This window comes from Phaethon aethereus (assembly GCF_964289735.1).
Source record: "Phaethon aethereus genome assembly, chromosome: 2".
Taxonomy (NCBI): Eukaryota; Metazoa; Chordata; class Aves; order Phaethontiformes; family Phaethontidae; genus Phaethon; species Phaethon aethereus.
The window spans coordinates 69,535,075-69,556,887 of NC_138582.1; the positions used below are offsets into that span (position 1 = coordinate 69,535,075).

The 21,813-nt window shown below is 43.4% G+C and overlaps 1 protein-coding gene across 1 annotated transcript in view; it reads right to left on the reverse strand.

Annotated features, from left to right (window-relative positions):
• The window catches only part of TMEFF1 (transmembrane protein with EGF like and two follistatin like domains 1), a gene marked incomplete at both ends in the record, with an annotated part of 126,730 nt that overhangs the window by 36,621 nt on the left and 68,296 nt on the right, over positions 1-21,813 (reverse strand). Inside the window, 3 exons of the mRNA XM_081996277.1 lie at positions 5,109-5,135; positions 11,497-11,626; positions 15,717-15,826. Coding sequence (XP_081852403.1) covers positions 5,109-5,135; positions 11,497-11,626; positions 15,717-15,826 — 267 coding nt within the window. The remainder of the gene's footprint in view (positions 1-5,108; positions 5,136-11,496; positions 11,627-15,716; positions 15,827-21,813) is intronic.

A 21,813-nucleotide genomic window follows, 5' to 3' on the forward strand; every position in this document is an offset into this window, starting at 1 on the left:
GGGAGGGACACGGGAAGAACAGTTCAGAAGCGCTCATTTACCAAAGACGGGAAGTGGGAGCTCAGAAGAAATACGGTTCTCCTTCAAAAGTTATTGCACTACGCCTGGATGCCAGATGGAAAGTACTACCAAAAAAAAGCCTTACCAATAAGGACTACTGCCAGATGAAAGCAAATTATCCTTGTCACCAAAACCTTTGACCAAAAAAAAGGAATCGGCTTCATCTTCAAAAAGCTTTCCGTTAAGAATCAGTGTCCCCATCTGCAGTGGGCCAAAATTTCTTCTAATAACGTAGGATGTGATTATAAATCCGAGTGGAATTTAGACCAATGGCTCTGATTGCCCTTTCAGTTGTCTCACTACTAGTTGGGCGACGTCGTGTTTGGAACTCTTCTAGAATATTGACAGGGACAATGGCATTAACACAAGACGGAGGTCTTCTGAACATGAAGGCTACTTCAGCTAAACGATAGAACTACCTTACTAGGAATTCCGAGTGCCAGCTCTTTTTAGAGTAAGAGGGCAAGAAGATCACTAAGATGACTGCTTCTTTTTAGACCTTCTTGGCTAGTATCAAGTTGTAAATTCAAGGGAAAAAAAACCTGTTTGCACATAAAAAGCACCTTAAAGAAAAAAATTGTAAAGGCTCATCCTTAGTCACATTCATATAAACCTACCAAAGTTAATCTTCCTGAGGCTACTTTATTGGGTCAGCACAGTTCTTTTTACAGGGAGAACTTGGCAGGTTCCACGAGAAATAAAACATTTTAAATTCTTATTAGAAAAAAAGAAAATGTTTCATCCAAGCTAGCAATCTACCTCCTTTATGTACACATGACAGCCTAAGGATCATTTTTCATGCCCCAATCTAACAGTTGTGGAAATACATCCAGCAGGTCAAATAGTGTTGCAATTTACAACTGGCAGAGATGAACATGAATCTGAGCCTGTAACTCTTCTTTCACCAGTTCTGCCTCAAACTCTACAAACCTGTTTAAACAAAGTGGATCAGAAGCCAGTTCTATGACTGTATTCTTCAGAACAGGGAAATTGCAGAACGATTCATGAGATTAGAAAGAGAAGCCCATGTCTTAAATGCAAATCTAAAGGATCCCACCATCTTCAGCTGTGACCTCAACTAAGCAACTCTTTTAGGTCTGAGTCCCACTCTCTGACATCGCTTTCTGTAACGGTGAAACATAATGGTAGAGTAATGAGGTTTTTGAAATTTCTCTAATTTCTGAATTAACAATCCATACTCTTCTTAGAAGTGGCTTCAAGATACCCATTGCCACAAGTGATCAACAGCTTGGTTTCATAAGTGTAATTTTTATTATTCTAATTGAAGGTTCAGACTTCTGAAATGAGCAAAATGAGTCATATTATTACAACTCTTTATTAATACTGTGCCATCAGAGCATAGAAAATGGAAATTGCTTATCTAGAATGTCAGAGGGCAACTTGACAATTGTGTCATCCCTAAAAATTACACTCCTTCATCTCATTCAAGCATACTGCAAAAATTCTGCCAGTCTTAACTCTTTTCCTAAAATCTAGTAGCTTTGTAACAGTAAACATAGTTTGGGAAAGAACCTGGATCAGTAGTTCCATGATCTTTAGCATTTTTGCAGCACATCACAATTTCTAAGGCAGGATGTTGCCTGAAATAGTCTTAGAGGAAGAGGACTTTTGTGGGTTTTTTTAATTGGTTCTAAATCTACTTTTTTTTTTTTTTTTAACAAAAAATGAATGCATTCAACATAATACAGTTTAGGAGTAGGAGGGAAAATTTGCATTAAGTCAAGTTTCAGAATCATTAATGAGCTTGTTCTGCATCTAGAAAATGAAAGAGAACAATGTGAACCACTAGCTCAAATCTCTGCTGCACGTGGGGCAAGCAGCTAATTTCAGCAGTGGAGACTGTCACGAGCAGAGCTATAGCAACTGAAGAGCACAACTCAGATGCTTTCCCAGTACTTTCCTTCATGGTTACAAATCTACCAGAAAACAGTACGTCTCCTGCACAGCAATTCCAATGCTCTCTGAACACGTACGAGCAGCTGCACTCATCCATTCCTTGTGTGCAAGCATCACTGGTGCATACACAATCACACTAATTGTGTGTTTAAGAAACACAGCAAACACTGATTCTGTGATTAACATCTGGAAATGTAAATCCTAGGAAGAAAACAGAAATCTCTAAGCTAGCACATCTGCTCACTTGCTGGTTCTCTCTCACTTATTTTTCCACTTCCATTGCTTATTTTTCCAATTCCATTTTTCCACTTCCATTGCTGCTTCCTTGTCCTTACAAGCAGCAGCTGTACCTAACCCACAGGGCACAGAAGCTCCTCATGCAACTTGGTACCCATTTGTGCACCCTTAGCCAAGGGTATGGTATCAGGCTATCAGGCCTGGATGATTATTATATCTCAGCATGTCCTGGCTTCCTCCAGAAGAAAATGGGGAAAGCTGGCCCAGGAAGGAGCTGTGCTGTGCTCCACTCAGTCCCATAGCTGGAATAACCAGGGAGGCAGGATTGTGGTATGCACCAGGGAGCACCTCTACCCTGCAGATCATGCTCTGCCTGGTTTCTGCCCTTCTTCCTTGTCTGGACCCCGAACAATGCACCTCCATCCTCAAGAGGTTCAGCATTCTTTTAGAAGTTTGGTTTTAATTCTAAATTCCCTTCACTTGTAGTGTGTCTTTGATGGTTTTAATGTCTCCTCACTTTTACAGTTACTTGAATAATGGAACAAAAACAATTCCAGATACAAAAATATTGTGAGTACAAAAATACCCTTGAGTTTTTGGCCAGAGCAGAGTTTGGTAATCAAAGCAACAGTCGATTCTGTCCTTTGGAGGATTGCTTTCAGACACAGAAAATGACTCAACATGCTGAAGACTAGCCAGTTGTTCTACAGAGGTATTACCCAACACCCAGTTTAGTGAGGAAGGTGGATGAGGACAGTACAAATTCAGTGTCTCACAAATAGCCTAGATGTATCCAGGAAAAGAAGAAGTGGCAAGCAGGATTTTCAATTTTTGGTTGTTTAAAATATTTTTTTCTATCTAAAATTAAGAACTAAAACTGACTGCTTGCGTAATTGGCAGAAGCGGGAACACTTCAGCTGGCCGAAGGGTACTCTGAAGAAAGCCAAATGTGGCTAACATCACAAGACTGCTGGAGGAGGTAGTGGGTATGTTGTCCCTTCTTTATTTCATACCCGGGCTGTGCAGATACTCACCTGGGGCCAAGGGACCCAGATTCAATTCTTTCTGCCTGAAGTGAACCGAACCTATGTATTCCACCTCCCAAGACAATGTACTAACCACTGCTACAAGGTAGCGTGGAGGGACCACCGTATCTCCTCAGCTGATGCCATTCTATTTTGCATAAATAATTAAAGTTCACTGGCACGCTGAGTCCCAGATAACAAAGCCTTTCTATAGCATGCATCCTCCCAACTTTCAGGCTGTCGCCTTCCTCCTGCTCCTTTTGTCCCAGGCTCAATGAATATTTCAAGTGAGAATGACCACAAGAGCAGTGACCAAAGGAGACTCATTTTGGACCTCTCTTACCAAGAGACAGTGGACCTCGTTCAGTCTCCTGCCCTAAATCAAGCAACGAGTACATTTGAACTCGGACATGTCACCTCCTCAGTGAGCCTAATCAACAAAACACTGCATGTTCTGTCCTGCTTTTCTCCAAAGTGTTCATAAAATTACCCAGAGAATCCCCACATCTGTCAGTTGGCTGCCAATCTCTTCCAGACCAACACAGTAACATTTACAAGGGACTTTAATGGGGACTTTTGTATCTGATTGGGAAATACTGAAAAAATAAAAATCCCAACAGCATTCAAACTTTTCTAAAACTGTTCCAAAAATAAAAGTCGGATGCGGACTGTCATCTGTCTCCTATAAGGAGTACATAGCGGCACGGAGGCAAGCAACGCTTGGCTTGCGGGGAGCAGCTGTAGCGGAATAACAGGCTGGGTAACAAAGGGGGAAGGCGAAGCAAACAGAGCTTCTGCTGAAAAGAGCGTGAGGCAATCTCAGGAAGAAGAGCTTTAAAAAAATAGTCACCAGTGAAGGTAACAAGAGGCAGTGTTTGAGCAGAAAATTGTTCCTTCAGACACTGCTCCCAAAGGAAACAAAGGTGAGAATGGCCATGCGCTAGCAGCAGCCCAGGAATTTACTGATAGCATCCTATTAAAGGGGGGGGAAATGCCTTCCTTTCTCTCGATACCTGAAAAAAGAGGGAGCTAGATCCTGATTTTTTTGAAAGTTATCTGTTACATTTAATGTTAGTTAACTGTTATGTTTAGCCACACAGTGATGCTAAAACAGATCATTTTCCACAAAGGCACATTTTCATGCAGCTATACAAGATTTCTGGTATTTCAAAACTCCAGCCTATCAAGTATGAACTGTAACACTTTCTTAATACAAGCAAAGCCCAAAAGCAAAATGGCTTTTCCTGTGTCTGTAAATATCTATATCTTATATTTTTCATTCTATATGTATTCTTGCTAGTAGCACCAAAGATCGAATTAAGATAATTTTTTTTTTTTAAATCCTTGGAAGGAGGTTAATCTGTCTTCAAAGATAGGGACACTTCTACTAATTCTAGCTGTGCTGCACGCCCTCTTTGAATATACAGCTTTGAACAGAAACATGTACAATCATTATATATTTTAGGCAACATGTTTGACCAAGGATAAAGTAATAACTAGACATTGTAGAGACTAAGAAAAGAATGCAAGGAAAAAAAAGGTAAGAAATGTATTGTGAATGGACATTTCCAGGAGCGAAATACAGGTGAAACAGGGATCTAAATATTACACTATATTTCTGGCAACAAATGAAAAATGATATAGGTCTAATCTGAAAGAACAACATTGGTCAAATGCAGACTACAACCTATTGCTATACAAATACTGTTCTGAGATGGTCGGATAAAACTGCACTGTTAAAGCTTATTTTTAAGTTTTCGTAATTTTTCCTTAATTCATGTGGTATACAGCAAGCATGTACATAAAACTGACATGCATATAGTAAAAAAGAAAGACCAAAAGCAAGTGTAACCAGGGTTTGGTACTCACCTCCTTCTCCTGACCCAGAGCCATTATCTGAAAAAGAAACAGAAGGGGAGAAAAAAAAAAAGAAAGCAAATGAAAATATTGCTCCAGGAGCAGCTGTTCAGGAAATTGCCGCTGTAAAATGTTACACAGGTGTTACATTTCATGAGCCAGGTGTAAAAACAAACATCCCACGTAAAGTCTGGCATCCTTTAATACGCTTTGCCCATGCTTAGTGTGCCCTACCCTCCCTCTTCCCTGTCAAGATACTTTTACTCAAGGAACAGCACCATTCAGTACTGAAAACTAAAATTGCTTCCTTAGCCTTTTTTCAACTGTTGGAGGTTGAAATTTGTTAAACTCAAATCAGATGAAGCGTACAGTCTTATTTTTGTAATACTTATATTTTTTACCCTCTGGCCCTGGGAGTGCTACAAATCACCTGACTGCAGAAGTACCTCCAGAAGACAACTGGTCCTCAAAGTAAAGTTGGCTTAAGTCATCCAACTACAAAATAGCTCCTCTCAGCCGAGTCAATCACTTCGGGTAAGGATGCTCTAATGGCATAGTTATTTCATTGACATTAGACTGACTGGATTAGCATCAGAGGGGTGACAGCTTGTGGCTGCATCCCCTTTGCATTAGCAGTCCGAGCATCAGCAGGACTTGAGCTTCCTCAAAACCCCAGGCCAACTAACTCCACCCCAGAGCATTACGGAGCTGGCTAGGGATTTTGCACGGGGATGTGCACCCCGCCGGGCAGCGTCCGCGGCTAGCACGGCAGTAAAGACAAGCCCTTAAACACACACTCTGAGTCAGAAACCCTCCTCGGTCTTTCTTGCTCAAAGGAGGTGGAGAGGAGAGGATGAGATGGCAATTACTGTCAGTGAATTGCTCCCCATCCCCGTTAGCTCAGCTCCTCTGGAAGATGAGGAGAGGAGCAGAGTGCACGCTCTGCTCATCCCACACCTCTCCTTTCATGATGCTTTGGTGATGGAGAAGGCAGCTGAATCTATTTCCACAAATCTGAAAGAAGAAGGAGACCAGAGAGAGAGAGAGGAGCGGGGTTCTTACTTCCATGTATAAGCTCATTCACATCAGAGAAAAAACCAAACCCTCCATTTGCTCGGTTTCCTCCCCTCCTTTTTCTTTAAGCAGTTATATTTCTAAGAATAATTCCCTCTAATGCGTGGATGAAAGTGTGAAATTCCACATTACTGGGTCAGTTCACATATTAAAAATAATCTCCTGTCACATGGAGTATCAGGAATAAAGAGGTTTTTTTCCTCTGCCTAAATTTTCCTTTCTTTCCTCCTATACCACTATTCCATGTCTAACAGACCGAGCTACTAACCTAACAGAATTTAATGCAAAAACAGAAGGGCTCTTGTTCCATCAATAGTGACCCACTTTACTGACAAAGGAGACAATCCCATATAAAATGGCACCATTGAGTCACTGAGAATTATGCCTTATGATGCAGTATTGCTTCATTAAGGAATTCCAAGCAGTACAACTCATTTACATGAGGTAAGTATATAGGCTACCAAAGAAGACCATCTTCTTCTACAGTTAGCACCAGTCGTGGCAAGGAGAGCATTACTGCATTGCTCAGTGAGAGCTTTTAACTTTCGCTTGTTCCTCAGTGCGGTGCAGTGCTCCGGCGGCTCCGGCGGCAGCACGGACCCCCAAATCTCCCACCGGCAGTGCAACAGCCAAGTGCTTTGGAAGAGACCTGAAACCAGCACAGCCTGCGACAAGCCACCAGCCCGAGCAGAGGCCAAAACAAGCTCCAGCTTCCCGGTGCCGGCGGCAGAGCGGCGCTGCCGCTGCTGCACAAAAGCGGCTTGCAAAGGCGTACGCCAGCGCAGCCACCCTGCGCTCCTCCTGCTGCGCTTACGTCCCCACCCTCCGGGAGCAGGAGGGCTGCCTGCTAGCAATTACCCTTGATTTCGATATGCCAGCAGGAGCTTTTGGGAAGGAATGCTGACAAGCCTAATTGCCAGCAGCTGCAAGGCCTCCGGCTGCTGGAGATAGGCTTTTAACCTCCACCTTGCCGGGCTGTGTGTAGGGAATGTCCATTTGCCTTGATGTCTTCTGGGAAAAGACCTCTGCTATTGCACCATCCTGGTAGTCGTTTCCCGCTTAATTATGCCATGCAAAAAATAAAAAAAGTACGGGATATGAAATCCTGGCATGTGTTGATGAGGTATGTCTGTGTATGCCTTGTTCTTTGCTTCCAAAACATTTTGTAATGACGGAAGGGTGACGCTGTGCTGTCACAAACCCTCCTTGCAGGCTGGACAGGAAAGCTCCTGCACTGCACTGAATCTGGGAGTAAGGGTCTCGGTCAGCTCTCAGAATGAATGTATTTTTTATAGTAGGTTTTCAGGTTTGTTATGGCTTTCTTGTGAGAGCTTAAAGAGTTATTTTCACACTTTCTTAATCTAGGAGTGAGTTGCCTAGAATTTCTTCCTTAACTCCCTCAAAAGGATTAAAATGAGCTTATTATATTTCTTTTCAGGACAATGTATGCATCTAATTATGCTTCACTGAGAGCCTCCCACAAAAAAAAAACCAAAACAAAAAAACCCCACATTTACTGTAAAAACCAGCGCATTCAAATTCAGGGTAAGAGTTCGATTACTTCAGACTGAAGAACACCAAGTTAAAGCTACTCTTCAGAGAATCATTCCTTAAATCTAACAGAGCTAGAGTGTTTGTTTCTGCTTCTGCAAACAGCTTTTTTTTTTAATTTAGAAATCCCACTAGAAAAAGCAATGGACTGTGCCTTCCAAATACATACAGTACACTGAGAATCTGTAAGTATAATATATCAAGTACTACATCATTGTGTGGATACATTTCATGTGCATATAATATAAATCCGACAACAGTCAAAATCGTGGCTGTGTGCGGGCTGGCAGGAACACACATTCTTAGAAATGAATCATGAAGGTCTATTTCTTATTTACTAAATTAATTTATTTTATTTAAACTAATAAAAGGCAATAAATTCACCAACAAAAAGGCCCAGAAGAAACAAAGGGACTTGGGCGATGCTCCTCCTCAATGCTCTGAGCATCCTGACCGCTTTCTCTTCCTGGTTTCTTAAATGTTTAGCAAGCCAGTTCAGGATAACCTCCAATAGAGGATGGCATATCATGAATGAATTTCAGTGTAACGTGACCCTTTATGAACTGATCAAGGTTTCAGGTCCGCAGCAAGACCGCTGATGTTGAGAGCTTGGCAGGAGTCCTGGTGTAGGTATTGCCATCTCCCCATGCCCTGCCGGATGGTCCCATCTCTGCATTTGGGTGTGGGCTGAACTGCAAACAGGGAACTGGTAAGAGTGAGAAATAAAAAACAAAAGGAAAAGGCTGGGACGGTGCTCTGACCTTATTCATAACATAATCCACAGAGCAAGGAGGAGAAGCTGTGGAAGGGAGATGGGAATTAACTACTGGCAAGGACTTCGCTTCGCAGCCCTCTTCACCTCCACCCAATCGCAGACAGGATGACTGCTTCTTTCTGAATGCAAAAGGCCAGGTTAGGTGTAGGCAAAAATTCTATATAGTTTGATTTGACCCATCGTTTCTCAAAGGTCTGCTAAGGTATTAGGCACAGAGAACACTAAAGCTGCATTTCACTCATTTTCGTAGTTTCTCTGTATTTTGCAACATGGGGCTAAATGCACTGGCTGAAACCCACAGACTCTTGTCATCCACAGCTTGTGCCAGGGGTAATTAGGCATAGAAACACCTCTGTAAACCCAGCATTTTGAACAGAAGGAACAATGTTCCTTCATTGAAAAATGGGCTTTGACAACGTTAAGACCTGTATATGCAGTCCTGAAAACTTCAGCCATACATTCTCTTACCTTTCTCTGAAACGCCATTTTTAATGTCAAAATTTGCATTTTGTTCAATCCTGAAGCACCTATGATTGACTCTTTTTTGAAATGTCGCTTATTTTAGGATCTTGCAACCCTGACAGCACTCGGACAAAGGGAATTTTGCTGTTAAATCTCCCATGACTGTAAAAATTTAATCAAAATCCGCCAAGAAATAGGTCTGACTAAATTACTCAGTATAGTCTGTTCCAGTGCCATAGCTTCAAAAGGTATCAATCCCTAGCAAACACGAAATATTTAATTCTTGTATGAGATTCAGAAGTCTGATGTACTTTAAATATTAAAAGGTTGTTACAACACTATGGGTGAATGTCACCCTATTTTCTCAGGTGTGTCCCGTGAGGATGAAGCTTTGAAAAACTGAAACTCTGCTAGGAGACCATCAAACCTGTATTTAGCTCCCAATGATGTCCCAGAGCAAAGCATTTTCATAGAAAATTTGGAAGCACTCGGTGAAAATGAATGGGGGTCTGTAAAGGATTTTTTAATTTGGGCACTTGATTCTCAACATATATGTTATAGATCATAAGTACAAATACATTGACTTCCCAATGTCCAGGGCACGAACAGGTTCCAGAGGATGGCTTGTATCATCCATTATTTTTACGACGGGCAGAGCACGTTGGACACTTGGGGTCGCAGGTACCGTTCTCGTACAGCCCCGCTGAAGCGCTTTAAATTGCGCCAGTGTAGATGCAGTATGCAGCCTGAATTGCGTCCTCAGTTTTGGAAATGTGTTCTCAGTGCCTTCTGGTCAACTGTGTCTCAGCACGTCTTGATCTATTACACTAAGTGCTAAAAATTATGCTGTGTTTCCTGAGTTTTATGTAGGACTTAAAGAAAAGGAGAGGGAGGTTAAAAAAAAAATCCCTTACTAGCTGAGTAACGCAGTAATTAGCTGCCAGCAACCTGAGGCTGAGAAGATTCAATTTTTCATTTTGAAATGTCTTTTTCTTAGCAGGGTAGAACGCATATAAAAATAATCACCTTTTTTGTTGTTCCCAAAACATTATCCTAGTATTTTGTTTTAGTAAGGGAAAGAAACTTTCATGTTGTGAGTCTGTTTCTTAAAACAATTTGGGCATGAAATTAAAAAAATATTTGCTTATACATCCTCAGTTCAAACCTTCATACTTCTTGGGTGTTGTTACAGGAATATGCACGCGCTCCAAAACTGTAATGCATTTTTTTCCTATTTCTGCAGCTTCTGGAGATAATTTACATGTGGGAGATTGAGAAAGAAGGTAGTTTCAGTCTTCTGTCTGAGGTATGCTGGAATTACGGGGCTGAGCTGGGCACAAAACGCAGGTTTCCTCCAGTTCTAGGACCAACATCACAGATCGTCTTGGGCTTTGGTAAACAACCCCAAATCTCGGCATCGGTCTGTGCTGCGGTCAAAGGCATTAGAGCAGCCCGTGTAAAACACAGCCACGCTGCGTTTCAATGAGGCAGCTCTGGGACTGGCAGCAGCAGCAAGGAACTTGGCCTAGGTATGCTGCCCAAATAGTTACCCTAATTTCCAGCTAGGATGTTGCAGCTACCAGGGTGTTCCAGGCTGCTACCTCTGAATTGTCACCGATAACTAGACTAGACAATGTAAAGCTAGCTAGGAGTGTGCACCTGGTCTGTCATCGTGCTTTTGACCGCCATACTGCTGAGGCTAATCCTGGTAACTATTCTGTATCAAAAGATGAAGGATGTCCCACAACTTACATTTTTGTGTGTGTTATTTACATACCAAAGAATGCAGTTGTTGACGCTACTGAGTCATTTAATCTAATTCTGAGGAAGCCAGCAACGTGTCTTTTGAATCTGTCCAGAGGTTCAGCAAACCTCTGGTGGCTAAAGTTTCTGTGTCCAAGAGCATGTTGGATGTATCTCATCAATATTCGAGACAGTGAAAACCCGTCCCACGTATTTTAAGTGTGTGGAAAACCTGTGTTTTAGACATGTGGAAAGACAGAAAAGGGCAGTCCATTAGAAACGTGAGGTACAACGATTTTTTAAGAGTTATGCATGCCTTCAGTGTAAAGAACCCCAGTGAAATTAGTCAACAATGATGCCTTGGATACAGGCAGAGTGGCAGTCAGGATGATCAGTGTCACTTGCTGGATGTCACACTAATTCTGTACATCCAAAAGATGAGTCCTAAAGAAATAACTAATCTGGACCAAACTTGTTGTAAGCCTTGTAAAGCCTCAAGGCTCCTCTACACATACCGCAGAAGCATTCACAAACTCCTTTCTCAGATAAAGTATTTCTACTTTTAGTGTTTATTTATTAACCTGTTAGCATATCAGAAGATATATCAGATTTCTTCTCTGTAACTATATTCCATCACTAAAGAGGACTTGGGATTTCCACCTTATCATTCTAGGAAATATGTCATTCTAGGAAAAGCAGGAAAACTGAAATCTCTGGAATTAGGGGCAAAACATACAACTAAGAGCTAAACATACAACATCATCCATTAGTGACACAAAGCTATGTTTTACATACCAGAATAACAAGGTCCTCTTGATACCACTGTTATCTCTCTCTGATGCTTGCAAGCAGCTCTCCTGAGGAAGCATTCGTTTTGGTAAGTGTCTCCATTTGATCCACAAACAGGAATATAGTTTGTGTGACACTGAAAAAAAAAATATGAAGTAACTTAGTCATACAAAATAATTTGATTAATCTCAACTGCACATTAATATAGAGGAAAATAGTTGTGTAAATATAGCGGTAACTTATAGCCCCGTTCACTAAAGGCAGATTTAAAATACATTAGTTTCTCAATATCACTGTATATATCCCTTTCAGACTGCTGGAATAATAGTCCACCTCTGTATGGGCTGAACATAGGAATTCAGTAGGAAAGACTAAAAGAACAAAATAACTATAGTGGGACTCAGTAAAGGCTAGAGGGAGTATGCAAGCATCTACAAGTATTTGAAGGATAAACACACTGAGAAAGGAAAAAACTTCTTCAAGATAATACACGAATATATGACTAGGCACAGTGGGATGAAATGCAGCCAAGGAAAATTTAAGGTGAACAGTGCTTAAGGGGAGATTTGCTAATTTTTTGATCTTTCAGAGGAGGTGGAAAACAATCACCATCCCCATTAAATTCATGAGCACCATGAGTCTGTTTTACTTGGTCAACAACTATAATAATGCTTTTGTATTACTATACTGAAAAATTTTACGCGTAAAGTCAGTAGCATTGATGAAAGGAAGAAAGGAAAAATTATCATTCGGAATGGCTTTGCCAGGAGCAGCCTGTATTTTGCTGTTTTCTTACATTCTAAGCAAAATGGATTATATACCCCTTGTGTGTATAATGTGTATCAGAACGCTGGGAAACATGCTGAGACCACCAATGTGCCTAACGCCTGCGACTGCTGCACCGCTCCCTGCTGAACCGGAGATCCGAACCCCACCTCACTGCCTGGAAAAGGAGACGTTGCCCTGTTTGGGGCTGCAGCGGTAACTGTAGTTCCAGACACCTTTTGCATCATTAAAAAACTCAAACAACAAAAAGCAATGAAGACAGACACAGACTAGCCACCAAATTTCTTAACTATATAATGTGTGTGATTAAACTGGTATAGTTCAACCAGTGAGAGTTCACACAGAAATAGTAGCATTAGCTAAGCTAAACTGCCCCCAAAGGACAAGAGCTTCGTCTCCAAATTCTAAGTGACAGTCTCTGCCACAACAGTTTCTTCGTGCTTTGGCATACACAAACCTCAAAATACTCAATTTTTAAAACATAATTTTGAAGAGAATTTTCCTTCCTCCTTTGTCATATTGCCGTAGATGACCCACTGAAAATGAACTAAGCATTCACGGACAGAAATAAATCATGCTGCCAGCTCTGAAAATTATTTCTAGCAGTTTTGTAACACTTTCCCATTGTGAGTAGGTCTCAAGACATCCCACCACTACTGTCAGTCCTGTCATATCTCACACTGAACAGTCACTTCCAGGGAGTAATTAAACAGGTGACTCTTGGGGGGAACAGTACTTTCCAACAGATAATTCTTGATGCATTAAAGTTGCTGTGTGATGTTTTAAAGTTGCAGGTTTCTGTCCTGAAAATAAGAATAATAAGAAAATAAGTCCTTTTCTACAGTTTTGTAAGACTTCAGCCATTTGGTACACTGCAGCCAGAAGTTCTCGTGCAAACGTCCTTTAGGAATCGAGTTGTTTTCTTGTGAGGAAATACTCCAACACCTTGAATGACCAAACAGGAGAGCATCTCTCCATGGACAGGATCTGCTCAGTGCAGTGTCCCGTGGGAAAATCCATCCGGGCTCCCCCCGACGTTGCACGATTGCAGCATGCCCAGCATTTGAAAGGATGTAAGGTTTACTCGCTATCTATATTCCTTTTTCTATTCTGTCTTATTAAAGCAGTTATCTTATTAAACCATGTGCTGTCGAGCCTTTCTTATTGAGATCAAAGAAGAGCCCCGCACCAGCGCTCTCTCACCTCACCTCCCCACGCTGGTCCCTAACACACTCACTAGGTGCTGATCAGTTTTTAATTTAGGTTTTGTAAAACGTCAGCAAAAGACCTTTCCAAAATATTGGTGAACAAGTGTTATCCCCCACCTCCATTATAATAAAAAGGAAGTTACCCTTTTTCCTGACTAGGCCTGCAGAAAGTCAGCATATCAGTAAGGTCACTGCAAGCAGAGCACACCTGAATCCTTCAGTACCTCTCCTATGGTCTAATTTGTCAATCTGATTCTGGGGAATCAAACTTCGGTGCCTCGCTTTATGTTAGACCACTTGGCAAGACAGAGAAAGCCTAGAAGGTGTTCAGAGAGGTCACGGCCCACAGAACTCTTGCTGCCACAACATTAGAGATGCTTCAGTGGCAACGCTGCAATTTGGCAGCCAGTCACCTCCAAAGGGGATCTGAGGAGGGAAAACTACGGCTCATTAATATTTAAAGTTTTAAAAGACCAAACAGTTAAGAAATGCTGCCAGGTCAGGAGTGGTGACAGATAAAGAGGAGGAGGAAGGAGTGGTGATGCCTGGAAGGGAGCTGAGGGAACTGGAATCTCTATGCATTTCCCTGAATCTGAGGAATGGTTTGCACCAGCCTTGGCCTGGGTGGCTGCGAAAAGCCGTGCCCCTCTGCGGTGGTGCTGGTTACAGATGAATAATTAATGCCGAGAGTTACAGCAAGAATTCAACCTGCTATGTCTGAAAAAATACAATGCCTTCTCCTCATTCTCTTCCTTCCTTCGAGTACAGGTTTAATTTTTTCAAGAAGTACAATTAGCCTAAAAATAATATTGGTTTTAAAAATGGGTTCTTCAAGAAAAAGTGTCAGCTTATCACATGGGCCAGTTGCTTTTTTAGTCCTCCTTTTTTAGACCTGGATATTAGGAAGTCATACAATTTACTACCTACAGAAAATAAATTAAACCTTTGCTTAGCCTAGGGTTGAATTTCTTTTCCTTTTTTTTTTAATCATTACTGGGTTTTGATTTTATTATTTTTCACAGATGAAAGTTACAGCTAGAGTCAAGGCTGATGAATAAACCTCTTCTCCTAAGAAATTTTTCTCCCTTTAAAAGGCAGTCGGGTCCCATTGTTCTTATGGGACGTAAGCTGCAGGATGCCTCCCAGCATAGGTACCCACCTGAATGACACCACATCAAATGCCAGCTCCGAAACACTGGAATCCAAAACCAGTGTAAGATCACACACACTCTGTTGCCATTCTGGTTCCCCTTGATTTATTATTTATTGGAAAGAGAACACAACGTTATTTTTAAAACACTGAAGGATAGCCCACTCCAGGGTTGGTTGATAACACTGCCGCCTCTTACAGTTTTACTGGGAGTCTCATAATATTTGATACATTTGTCCTGGCTATAAATTGCAAAAAGAACGAACTTCAGTATTCTCTTTTATCTAAAAAGTGAGGGGTGGGAGGGGAGAAAGGATTGCCATAATAGTTATAAAAACTGTAAACTAAAGGCTTGAAAGCCAATCAAGCAAACTGAACTTGCTATTTATTACTTTTTAGAAGTTCAGATGATTTTTTAAAATTAAATTTCCATACTTTTTTTTTCCCCGAGTGGGACTAATCCATTATTTTCATTCATAAACTTTATGATCACTGGTGATCCTGTTATTATCTGATTTTCAAAATACCTTAAGATCTTCCAGGGTCTAACGTACCGCATTGGAGCAGGGCAGAGTTCTCCAAATACCGACACAAGAGTAAGCAATCCATAGTAAGTACTGCGTTCAACTTCTAAAGCTTCATCTGGTGTGCATGACGACGCTTGGCCACCCTGCACCGGACCACCTCCCCTCCCACCTCGGGTCTGGGGGCAGGAGGGGGCAAGACGGGGAGCCAGAGAGCGGGTGTCACCGGCGTTCCCCACCTCTGCTCGTGCCGGCGGGGCTGTGGGTGCCTGGCACGTTGGTGGCCCTCCGTTCTTCCCCACATCGCTCTGCGCTGCCGGCTGACGTACCAAAACCATGGGGGGAGCAAATGTCACGCCACACTCGCCACTTGCTCCCTGAGCGCACCCCAGTAGAGTCACGTACCGACCCAACCAGTGCCATTAAAAAGGGAGCATACGGCTAGGTTTATAGGAGCCTGCCAATAAGTGAAATTTTTGAAGCGGTGATTCCACAAATGCTTCGATACACCTGAAAGCTTGGTCAGAAGTGGCAAACAAAAGGGTGATCAGCCCTTACCTGGAACTGACACGCACATTTCAAGCCATCGCCCTCTTCCTTGCACACGCCTCCGTATTTACATGACGATTCATCACACACTCTTACGTCAGACTCCCTTACATTTAACTCTGCAAAAAAAATAGAAAAAGGAGACAGAAAAGAAATTATAAGATGAGTCATTCTGGGGACTGCCTTGTCCTTAGAGCCACTGAGCCCCCCTGCTGCCTTACCCCATAAAGAAGTCAAAGGAAAAAAACCTGAGCTGTTCCCTGGGCTGCCCTGCCTCCACTCCATCCTGCTCCCCAGGGTCAGATCCCGCTCCCCAGGGTCAGGTCCCACTCCCCAGGGACAGGTCCCGCTCCCCAGGGTCAGGTCCCGCTCCCCAGGGTCAGGTCTCGCTCCCCAGGGTCAGGTCTCGCTCCCCAGTGTCAGGTGCCACTCCTCAGGGACAGGTCCCGCACCCCAGGGTCAGGTCCCGCTCCCCAGGGTCAGGTCCCGCTCCCCAGGGACAGGTCCCGCTCCCCAGGGTCAGGTCCCGCTCCCCAGTGTCAGGTGCCACTCCTCAGGGACAGGTCCCGCACCCCAGGGTCAGGTCCCGCTCCCCAGGGTCAGGTCCCGCACCCCAGTGTCAGGTCCCACTCCCCAGGGACAGCTTTGCCCGGTTGGCACAGCGACTGTGGCTAAACACCGCTTCACCACGCAAACAGATACAGAGCAGGCGTGTCTCTACACTGCCCAAAACCCCTTCCATGTCCCCCCTGCCAGGGACGCTCCCGGTACAAAACCTTCCTCCGCAGACATTGCGCCTAGCAGGGGTCAGGTCCTCTCCACGAGCCGCAGCCCGTGTTTCTCACCCGCTACCTCTTTTCGCCTTTCTCGCCACAAAGGTTGTGAAGAAGAAGAAAAGCTACAACACCAGAACTTCTCTGCCCGCGTTTCCAGTCTCCTCCTTGCCCACACTCTTAACCCTCCGACAAAAAATAAGCTGAAGTGTGTTTAAACTATTGTAATTTTCTTGCGCTGTAGGAGCCAGAGTAATGAAGCAGAGCCCTCCGTCTCAGCTGCTGCATGAAAACGTGGAGCACAAATGCAGCTCCTGGCTCAGCGAGCTGGCGGCGGAGGCACGGCCGGCAAGCAGGCCCTGGGAGCCCCGGGAGCCCCGGGAGCCCCGGGAGCACCGGGAGCCCCGGGAGCACCGGGAGACCAAGGGGCTGCGCACGTCAGCTGCACAGGCACAAGCTGCAGCACAAAGGTAGCGTAAATGGCTCCGAGTTTTTTTTTTGGGGCATCACATCCAAGGGTAGCTTTAAAGGAGGATCAATATGTCCTTTTGAAATAAGTGTTTGATTCGAACGCTATACAGGAGACAGAGCAAAACAGAAGGCACCGGTGGGATAATGGAGGTGGTCAGCGACAGCCTAAACGTGACCTTGCCAGGCTGTGTGGGAATGGTGCTGTTACTATCGGTAACAATGAAAAGGTGAAAGTAACACCAAGGGCTCTGGAAAAAATCCCCTGACACGGTTTAAGGCAGCGCTGGTATCAAAGGATATCGTTCGAAGCTGTTTGCGTTTGGCTGGAGTCAGAAACCTCCCGGACTCTATAGCAATACGACCCACTAAAGAGATTCATTGACAGCGGAGTGATTTACAATAATGTCTGTGACTTTTAATGAGCAAGCCCCATCCGGGTAACTGGCTTGAAGAAAGCACTGAATAGCAGCCATTCAGCATCAGGGAAAGGTAGGTCAAAAGGAGAAGAAAATAATGCTCGCTGGCCACTTGCAGGCTTAAATAGGCAGTCACCCTCCTGCTCACAGCAGTGTCGGCGCTTCGGTATGACGGTGACAGACACCCTGGAAAGCTGCTCCTGTGGGCTTACGTAGCATTGTACACCCACACACATCGTTTATATAAATAAACATATAATTATATAATAATTTGTGCAATAAATTATGCTACGTGTCATATACTTCTATATTTAATATAGCATAATTGTGTATTTTTTCATAGCACTAAAGATACAGGATTATAGCTCAACAGAAGGTCCAGTTATAACCCACATATTTCATCAACTGTGAGAAAAAAATATTTTTTTTTCCCTATATGTCCATCACTCCGAAAGGCATAAATGTGGAGGGCAATGTGTGTAACACCGGGTAGTTAGGTATCCTGGTTGCCATCACAACCCTGTGCACGTGTTCTCTAATGTTATTCTTAATGTCGCCATTTATCAAGTGCAACTGCTGCGTTGTAGGGACCGAGTTAATGTGACAGAACATCGCAGCTTTTCAATTTAGTGTGTTCATAACTCGCTCCTGAAGGAAATGTGCCTTTCTTTCTCCTCGTGAAGATCTGTTCCGCGAAGATGAACAAACTATCAAGATTAATTAAGAGGAAATGATTGTCATATCTGAAAGAAGGATCCACCTTTAGGTGACACCGCATTTGAGAAAACACAATTTATGAAAAGGAGTAACCAGACAGACAAAATACAGCATGAACAGCTTTCAAAATCCTATTTTCATCAGCTCAGGAAACTAAAGAGATGTGGGTCCCCCCTTCTCGACTCTCAGCTGAGCTTGCTGGACACGGTGCTTTGCAGCACCCTACCTGACACCCCCAAATCAGCAAAAGAAACCCCTCGGCAGCTGCAACTTGTGCTTGAAATCCTGATGGTCAACATGATGTCCAACAGCCCAAGCAGTGTCACGCAGACTTTCCCCCAGCCTCTGTGTCCCCCAGTGCAAAGCAGCACACGACATGTGGACGTGGCACTTCAGGACATGGTTTAGGGGACATGGTGGTGTTGGGTTGATGGTTGGACTTGATGATCTCAAAGGTCTTTTCCAACCTTAGTGATTCTGTGATTCTGTGACCGAAGGAGCCTCTTCGCCACAGTGGGGGCCAGAGACCTCACTTTTCTGCATGGGAGGGGAAGGACACTGGTGGGTCAGGAACAGTCCCCAGGTAGCGCTGAACTAGAGACGTACTTGTTCCTAACTTAGCTACTGCTCTGGCTGCAAAAGCCAGTGAGAAAGGGAAAGATTACAAAACCAAACTGTAACAGGAGATGTGAAGATGGAGGTGGGTAACCAGACCTCCCTCACCCCAAGAAACCAAGACTTCTTTTTTGTAAAAAATCCACGGGAGGAAATAAGATAACAGAAAGTGCACCATTTTAATGGTCACTTAATTTTAGGAGTGGACTGTCTGTCTTTCCACATAAATCATAAATATTGATTATTAGCTTTTTTGCATGAGATGAGCATTGAACAGGGAAGGTCACTCAGAGACCAGGAGCCAGCGAGATTTTCCAAAACTGTACAAAAGACAAGATCCTCCTTTAAGACAAGATACCCTGGTGACTGGCACTTCAGCGTACAGACGAACTTTATTCCATGACAGGATGTCACCTAATGCCTGTTTCCATTCAGTGGCAAACTCCAGCAGCCGCAAAATCAAGCCTCTGACATGTGCACGATTGCATTTGATGGGCTCACAAGTACCGGGGAGCGTGGTGGCCATAATGACTTCCACATCTGCGGCGTTCGGTTCACAAATGAATAGATGAGAATGGATGTTAACAGAGAGATGTGAAGAGGAACTGTAGATATCTCACATGTCTGAAATATTCTCTCTTTTCAGTGAATTCCCCATAGAGAGAAAATTAAAATGGAGTTTCTGCAATTATTTCCAGAAGAATGGAATCATAATTATCATATGTGAGAACAGACCTATGAAAGGAGTACGAACATGCAGCAAATGGTTTAGGGTAATTTCTTACATGTTTCTTTAATGCCTATCACAACTCAATTCCTAGGCTTTCAGCAGGTATAAATAAGAGAAAACCTTAGCATGATTCATTACGTACAGCAAGAAGATGGTAAGTAGTAATCCATCAACTCCCAGGAGAAAATATAATTAGCACAATTAAATCAGGCTTCCCAATTTATGATAAAATTAATCTCCAGAGACCTGAAATGAGGTATTAAAAATGATTTGCTAGTATCTGTTCAGCCAATACACTTCCTGGTCATGTGAGGGTTGACCAGCACAGAGCAGCTTGTAGGAATTTGGCTGCAAAGACCCACATCAAGGCCTTTTGTTTTGTTTTTTTTTTTCCTCTTTTGAAATGAATTCACCTTGTGAGAATCTGACACATCACTTAAAAATGAGGAAAGCCACCTCCATTTTGACTCCTTTCAGAGAATGTGAAGTCTAGTTCCGTACAAGTAGCTGGAGGTTGGCTTTTTGCCTGTGACCTCAAAATGCATTTCTCTGAGGCATGAACCTCTTGTTAGAAGCTAAATTACATGTGTCAAAATGCTGAACCTGAAGATGAAATCAAATTTGTAGGTTGAAGTACATCAAACATGTTGCTTCCATCTCGATACCTCCAGAATAAAATAAAATCTAAGACAGGCAAATCTGGTAACTTCGTAAGCAATTTGTTTTTTTCAAAACTCATGTTTCTCCTGAGGTTGGCAATAGTACATAGTCATGATGAACGGATATACGGAACCTAAAAAATACCTTTCCCACGTGGAAGTGAGCGGGCGGATTTAGTGGCAGTGCTGCCAGCTTTGGCCCTCCTGCATATTTCAGCTGTACCTGGGAAAAAACCCTCTCTGCCTGCCTGCCTGTTTTCTGTTTCCTACGGGTGAGACCTGAGCCAGGGAAGGTGCTGGGACTCCTCTCCCCCTTTTCCTTTTGACCTATTGGTTTGGTACAGGAGGGGGACCAGCTTGCACCATTCTCAGTAGTGGGAAAAGGCAAGGCAGCGTCGGGCACCTCACTGCTGCTTTTCTGTCCTCCAAGCAGTTTGTGAAGCCAAGCTTTAAATTAGGATGTATGACCTCTTGTAGAGGTCATATACAGACACACACACAGAGTGCTCTACAGGTTAAAAGAACCCCCAAAATTGTAAGAAGAGCTGAAGTGGGTCAACATGGGCTTGGGAATGGGCTCAGAGGAGAAATTATGTTGTGTGAGGGTTTGTTAAAGCCCACAAAGTATACCGGAGATAGTGGCATTATGACTAGATGAGCTCTTCGGACCACAGAAGAGAGTCAAAATCTGACAAGCAGAAAACCTATAGCCTACTTGGTTTTGGGAGTCAGCATTATGACTCTGGATTGGGTTTGGCAAATTGTTGGCTTTTTTTGGTTTTGGCAAATCATTCTGGTTTTGGCAAATTCTTTAGGAATGACTGGAGAACTTAATGGGGGAAAAAAACAAAGAAGAAAATCTTTCTCTTAAGGTTTATAAAGCTGAGCTGCTCAGGTGACAGGAACAGTACTAACCTGTGTCTTAAAACTAACTTTTGAATAAAACTTCATCTGCCAGTCACACCCTTCGCCCTACAAGAAAGATGATACCCAGAGACAGGCCTGTGCCCCAGTTGTTCCCAAGCACAGCCTGCCCACTTGACCCGTGAAGGCGAGTTTGAGTGACATCACAGGTAAATAAAATAACTGCAAAAAAGACCCTCCAGGGAATATTGTGGATGTCCCTGGGATAGCTCTGCTGGCCTCCAGCTTGCCGACTCAGAAGAAAACAGCACAGCTTCCCTGTAGATCCTACCAGTCCCTTGCAGACATATGAGCACCCCAGCTGGTACTAGCCTACTCACGTTAGATTTCCATCACCTATAGTGACGTTAACATTGGCTCAGACACTGAGCTCAACATGTACACACCTACACATAAACATTTAGGTGTCTTAATCTACAAGCCCCGTCCCATTGCTCCTTCAAAGTGCACCCAGTACAGCCATTCCTGCAGTAAGTCGTGCAAATGCTTACGGAGCTGTTACACACAGGCTGTGGACAGGAGGCATAATTTTGGGAGGCCCCGCATGTGTCCTGCTTGTTCTGACACTGGCAAAGCGCTGGCGCGTGTGTTTGAAGTGAGGCAGCGTACGTCATTCCCCATTTCAGCCACTGGGTATAAACCTCACAGATAAATGCAAGTTACAGCCGTGTACAACAGAACTTGTTTCTATTTATTTTATTGCAGGTTTTCAACTCCCCGCTGGTTCCTACCACACCAGTTTCCCTCCTTCACCAATCTTTCTTTACAGCTCATCCACTACATTTTCTCTGCCCCCTTCAA